Raw genomic sequence first — 6,259 nt, forward strand, 5'->3', positions numbered from 1 at the left:
GTAACACAACATGACGATTAGTATGTGTTATTACTGTATTCATATTATTATTGTGCTATGGATACATCATCATGTATCTTTAGCAACCAGTTGTGGTTGCTAGTAAGTACAATTTGATTCTGATAATATTTCATGTGATTTCTAAGCAGATGTGTGTTTTCTGTTTTCTGGTCAGTATTCGTGAGATCGCCCAGTCGCACCACAGCATGGAGCAGGAGTTGGCTCACGCTGTCAACGCCAGCTCCAAGGCCATGGACGTGGTGTACGCAAACTCCAAGAGCAACGGGGTACGTCCCGTCCCGTCTGTCCTACTCTGTCCTGTCCCGTCCCGTCTGTCCTACTCTGTCCTGTCCCGTCCCGTCCTGTCTGTCCTGCTCTGTCCTGTCCTGTCTGTCCTGTCCCGTCCCGTCTGTCCTGCTCTGTCCTGTCCTGTCTGTCCTGTCCCATCCTGTCTGTCCTGCTCTGTCCTGTCCGATCCCATCCTGTCTGTCCTGTCCCGTCTGTCCCGTCCTGTCTGTCCTGCTCTGTCCTGTCCTGTCCCGTCCTGTTTTGTCCTGTTTTGTCCTGCTCTGTCCTGCTCTGTCCTGTCCCGTCCCATCCTGTCTGTCCTGTCCCATCCCATCCTGTCTGTCCTGTCCTGTCCTGTCCCGTCCTGTCACACAAATCACTGTTCACACAATCAGTGATTTATGTGAAGATTATACAGATATAAGTTATCTTGTATCAGGACAACTAGGTAATACAACAGATATCCTGTAATTTACGAAGCAAAGTATCGTGGTATTTGTACTTTTCTCTGTACCTTACCTTGTCTCCCTGTCTGTCTGTCTGTCTCCCTGTCTGTCTGTCCTTCTCCCTGTCTGTCTGTCCAGGGCCTGAGCTGCAGTGTGGTCGTCCAGATGGTCAGCAACGTCAAGGCTTTACACAGTGAGACAGAGCTGCTGCTGGCTGGGAAGATGTCCATGGTAACTGTCTCTGTCCTTTTTACAACACTGAATGGGTTCTGGTTCTGGTCCTGGTCCTGGTCCTGGTCCTGGTCCTGGTCCAGGTCCAGGTCCAGGTCCAGGTCCAGTCCCTGGTTCTGGTCCTGGTCCAGGCCCTGGTTCTGGTTCTGGTTGTGATGGTTGTTGTGTCTCGTCCTGCAGCAGCTGGATCCTCCTCAGCAGGAACAGTTGAACGGAGCTCTGAGTTCTGTGGCCCAGCAGCTCCGCAGGCTGGCAGATATACCATGGCTCTGTCAGCTGATAGAGCCGTCTGACCACGAGGTAAGCTAGTACTGCAGTAGTAGCACTACTACTAGTACTAGTAGTAGAAGTACTGATAGACTGGCTAACATACCATGGCTCACATACCATGGCTCTGTCCAATCATAGAGCTGTCAGACCATGAGGTAAACAAATACCTTACTAGTACTGTAGTAGCATAGTATCAGATGTATATTATTAGTAGTGGTAGCAGCTATACTATACTATACTATACTATACTATACTATACTACTATAATATAATATACTATACTGTGCAGTACTATACTATACAGTTCTATACTATACTGTACAGTGCAATGCTATACTATACTATGCTGTACAGTACTATATTATACTGTACTATACTATACTATACTATACTAGATACTATATTATGATACTTACCTTACTAGTACTGTAGTAGCATAGTAATCAGATGTATATTATTAGTAGTAGCAGTAGTAGCAGCAATACAGTACAGTACAGTACATTACTATACTATACTATACTATACTCTGACATTAAAATCAAAGGCTCGTTCTTTCTGAAAAAACGCCCAAAGAGCTGGACCTGACCTCTCTCTACCTGTCTGTCTGTCTCTGCCTGTGTCTATCTCTCTACCTGTCTGGCTGTCTGTCTGTCTGTCTGTCTGTCTCTCTACCTGTCTGTCTGTCTCTCTACCTGTCTGTCTCTCTACCTATCTGTCTGTCTCTCTGCCTGTCTGTCTCTCTACCTGTCTGTCTGTCTCTCTGTCTCTCTGTCTGTCTGTCTGTCTCTCTGTCTGTCTGTCTGTCTCTCTACCTGTCTGTCTACCTGTCTGTCTGTAGGGTCCTCTGACAGATTTCTCGAAGCGAAGTCGAAGCGCCAAATTTCGCCTCGTCCCAAAGTTCAAGAAAGACAAGAACAACAAGAACAAGGAGACCTGCGCTACTCTCTCCCTGCCAGGTAATGTCTCTCTCTCTCTCTCTCTCTCTCTCTCTCTCTCTCTCTCTCTCTCTCTCTCACCACCACTGGTTTTCATTCTCTCTTGACTTTTTCACCATGAATACAACCTGTCCCACTGGGGTAACTGATTTGGGTTTGAATTTGGACGGTAAAGATCTCTCTGTTCTGGTTAAATCAGGTTCACTTGTTTCTGAAGTCGTCACAATCTGTCACATGTCACCCGACTGGCCGCCTGCTCTGATTGGCTAATATCAAAGAAACTTGTACTCTGATTGGCTGGGCTTGTACACACACTTCCTGGTCCCATTTGTGTGTGTATGTTTGTTGACCAGAGGGTGGCGCTGTGGCAGGTTGTGGTGTCTTTTTCTCTGCCCCGGTCAAAAACCCTTTAAAATTAAAATGGAGTTCATTGACTGGACTGTTAAACCCAGTTAAAGTTACTAAATAAATAAAACTGTATCACCTCTGATAGAGTTTAATGTAGTTTAGGGTAGTTAGTTTTAAGTTTTAAGTAGCTTTAGTGTAGTTAAGTTCATTTTAGTGCAGTTCAGTGTAGCTTAGTTTCTCAGTTTAGTTTTAATGTATTTTATTATTATAAAACTGATAAAATACAATGATTAAAAATACAAAAAGAAAAGAAGACGATATTCATATTTGTCCAGGTGAGATTAAAACTGTAAGGAAATTTTAAAAGCATCTCACCTCCAAACAAAGAAAAGCAACAAAAAAAAATCCTTCAGCACTTCCTAGTATTTGTTTCTTTAAGTTTTGTGATCAGTGAATTTCTAAAGGCCATGTGAAGGATCCGGTTCCAACAACAGTCCAGTCAGATTCCTTCAGGAACTGGTTTCCAGAGGGGCGTTTGGCCGGGGTGTCTGTGGTGTTTCTGTCTGTTTGAACGATTTCTGTGGTGCAGTTCACCAGTGGGGGACGGAGGAGGTGGGGGCGTGGCTGGAGCTCCTCTGTCTCAACGAGTATAAGGACATCTTTATCGGACACGACGTCCGAGGAGCCGAACTCATCCAGCTGGAGAGGAGGGACCTGAAGGTAGAGCTGACTGACTGACTGACTGACTGACTGACTGACTGACTGTTTGACTGTCTGTCTGACTGACTGACTGTTTGACTGTCTGTCTGACTGACTGACTGACTGACTGTTTGACTGTCTGTCTGACTGACTGACTGACTGACTGACTGACTGACTGACTGACTGCTGACTGACTGACTGACTGACTGACTGACTGACTGACTGACTGCTGACTGACTGACTGACTGACTGACTGACTGACTGACTGACTGACTGACTGACTGACTGACTGACTGACTGACTGACTGACTGACTGACTGTCTGTCTGACTGACTGACTGACTGAGTAATTAACTAACTAGATGGCTGACTGACTGAGTGAGTAATTAACTAACTAAGTGACTGACTGACTGACTGACTGAGTAATTAACTAAATGACTGACTGAGTAATTAACTAACTAAATGACTGACTGACTGAGTAATTAACTAAATGACTGACTGACTGAGTAATTAACTAAATGACTTACTGACTGAGTAATTAACTAACTAAATGACTGACTGAGTAATTAACTAACTAAATGACTGACTGAGTAATTAAGTAACTAAATGACTGACTGACTGAGTAATTAACTAACTAAATGACTGACTGAGTAATTAACTAAATGACTGACTGACTGAGTAACTAACTAAATGACTTACTGACTGAGTAATTAACTAACTAAATGACTGACTGAGTAATTAACTAACTAAATGACTGACTGACTGAGTAATTAACTGACTGACTGACTTACTAACACTGCTGGGTTTCTGAACGACTGGTCGCTGGTTGGCTGACTAGTTGATTGAATGTTTGGCTGACTTGCTGGCTAACTGATTGGCTTACTAGCTAGATGGATGGCTGAAGTGTTGACTGGCTGGTTGGCAGCTGGATGAGAAGCTTTTACCGTGCTACACCTGTGCTAATGCACCGTCTGTAGCTGATGTGTGTGTGTGTGTGTGTGTGTGTGCGCGTGTGTGTGTGTGTGTGTGTGTGTGTGTGTGTGTGTGTGTGTGTGTGTGTGCGTGCAGGACTTGGGGGTGACAAAGGTGGGTCATATGAAACGCATCCTGCAGGGAATCAGAGAGCTGAACAGGAACAGCAGCGCCAGCGAGGCCTAGGCAGCGCAAGGTAACTATTATTAATATTAATATTGTTATTGTTATAATTATTTATCATCATTATTATTAGTGGTTATTATTATTACATTATTATTATTATTACTGTGAGGCCAGGCTACATCAGCGTAACTGCAGGAAGCCTTATTAACCATCAATTTATGAGCATAGAATACACTGAATCTGAGCCGCCTTTTACATCAGAGTGTCACTAAAAATACCCAGTAGAGCAAACTAAACATATATCAGAAAACATCAGACACATCAGACGCATCATGAAAACTGTATTGCACACCTGAACAGATATACTTCAACTTTTTGATGATGATTATAATTGATCTAGTTTGGCGTGTGCTGAGGTAAGAGAACAGACTGAAGCTGACTGAGCTGAAGTCGATGTCTGGTGTCGTTTTATTCAAGTTGTTGTTTGACAAATTAAAATGTTAACACTACAATACACATTCATACATCATGGTATCTGTATACAGTGTGTTCAGTTATAGGATGGTGAATGGATTTCGGCCCTGTGTCTGTCCCCTCCTCGTTGTCTTCTAGTAGTCTGACTCTTCCTTGTTGTTCTGCTCCTATCAGTCTGACCCCTCCTTGTTGTTCTGCTCCTATCAGTCTGACCCCTCCTTGTTGTTCTGCTCCTATCCGTCTGACTCCTCCTCGTTGTCTTCTAGTAGTCTGACTCCTCCTTGTTGTTCTGCTCCAATCAGCCTGACTCCTCCTTGTTGTTCTGTTCCTATCAGCCTGACCCCTCTTTGTTGTTCTGCTCCTATCAGTCTGACCCCTCCTTGCTGTTCTGCTCCTATCCGTCTGACTCCCCCTCGTTGTCTTCTACTAGTCTGACTCCTCCTTGTTGTTCTGTTCCTATCAGCCTGACCCCTCTTTGTTGTTCTGCTCCAATCAGCCTGACTCCTCCTAGTTGTTCTGTTCCTATCAGCCTGACCCCTCTTTGTTGTTCTGCTCCTATCAGTCTGACCCCTCCTTGCTGTTCTGCTCCTATCCGTCTGACTCCCCCTCGTTGTCTTCTACTAGTCTGACTCCTCCTTGTTGTTCTGTTCCTATCAGCCTGACCCCTCTTTGTTGTTCTGCTCCTATCAGTCTGACTCCTCCTTGTTGTTCTGTTCCTATCAGTCTGACTCCTCCTTGTTGTTCTGCTCCTATCAGTCTGACTCCTCCTTGTTGTTCTGCTCCTATCAGCCTGACTCCTCCTTGTTGTTCTGCTCCTATCAGTCTGACTCCTCCTTGTTGTTCTGCTCCTATCAGTCTGACCCCTCCTTGTTGCTCTTGTTCTGCTCCTAGCTACAGCTGCCTGCCGTCCTCCTGCCTCTGCTGCTGTAGACGACCTCAACCATCTGACCTGACCTCTGACCTCCTGATCCAGAACCACCACAGCTCCCAGGCCTGAACACCAGCCTGGGTCTTCACATCGGTCAAGGTCGAGACAACGACAACGACGACGTCAAAGCTACCAAGTCTCCTCGCTGACGTCCCTGCAGTAGTTTTGTTTGGATCAGCGCGGGGACTCGATTCTTTCTGCTGAACTGTTCTCAAACAGCACAGCAGTAGAGTAGAAAAAAAAAAAAAAAAAAAACAACGCACAGGAATCAAACTCGTGTACTGGAGTGCGCTGGTACCACATCAGCCTGGAGAGATCTTTGACTCAACCTCCGAACAGCAGCAGAACCTCCCCACAGAGACGGCCTGGGGGAGAGAACCAATCAGATGATCCGGTAGTGCCTTGTCATCCCACCCGCTGCCCAATCAGCATCCGGGAGAAACCAAGAGTGCAGGCGGCGCGGGGGGGTAGAATTCAGAGCCAAACATTTATCTACCTATACAGAAGACTGGCAAGGGCTTCAAAACAGATGAGACATACATA

General features: G+C 45.3%; 1 protein-coding gene across 1 annotated transcript in view; it reads left to right on the plus strand.

The window, feature by feature from the left end:
- Positions 1–5,809, plus strand: part of LOC139661053 (diacylglycerol kinase delta-like) — a 34,150-nt gene extending 28,341 nt beyond the window's left edge. The window contains 7 exon segments of the mRNA XM_071539376.1: positions 176–287; positions 873–965; positions 1,146–1,265; positions 2,074–2,191; positions 3,108–3,238; positions 4,285–4,384; positions 5,680–5,809. Of these exon segments, the coding sequence (XP_071395477.1) occupies positions 176–287; positions 873–965; positions 1,146–1,265; positions 2,074–2,191; positions 3,108–3,238; positions 4,285–4,374 (664 nt within the window). The 3' untranslated portion in view covers positions 4,375–4,384; positions 5,680–5,809.
- Positions 5,810–6,259: the final 450 nt, after the last annotated feature.

The sequence above is a fragment of the Centroberyx affinis genome, unplaced genomic scaffold, assembly GCF_046629955.1.
Source record: "Centroberyx affinis isolate AG114_WGS23_722 - 3 ecotype Tasmania unplaced genomic scaffold, CSIRO-AGI_Caff_v1 ptg003444l_1, whole genome shotgun sequence".
NCBI classification, from domain to species: Eukaryota; Metazoa; Chordata; class Actinopteri; order Beryciformes; family Berycidae; genus Centroberyx; species Centroberyx affinis.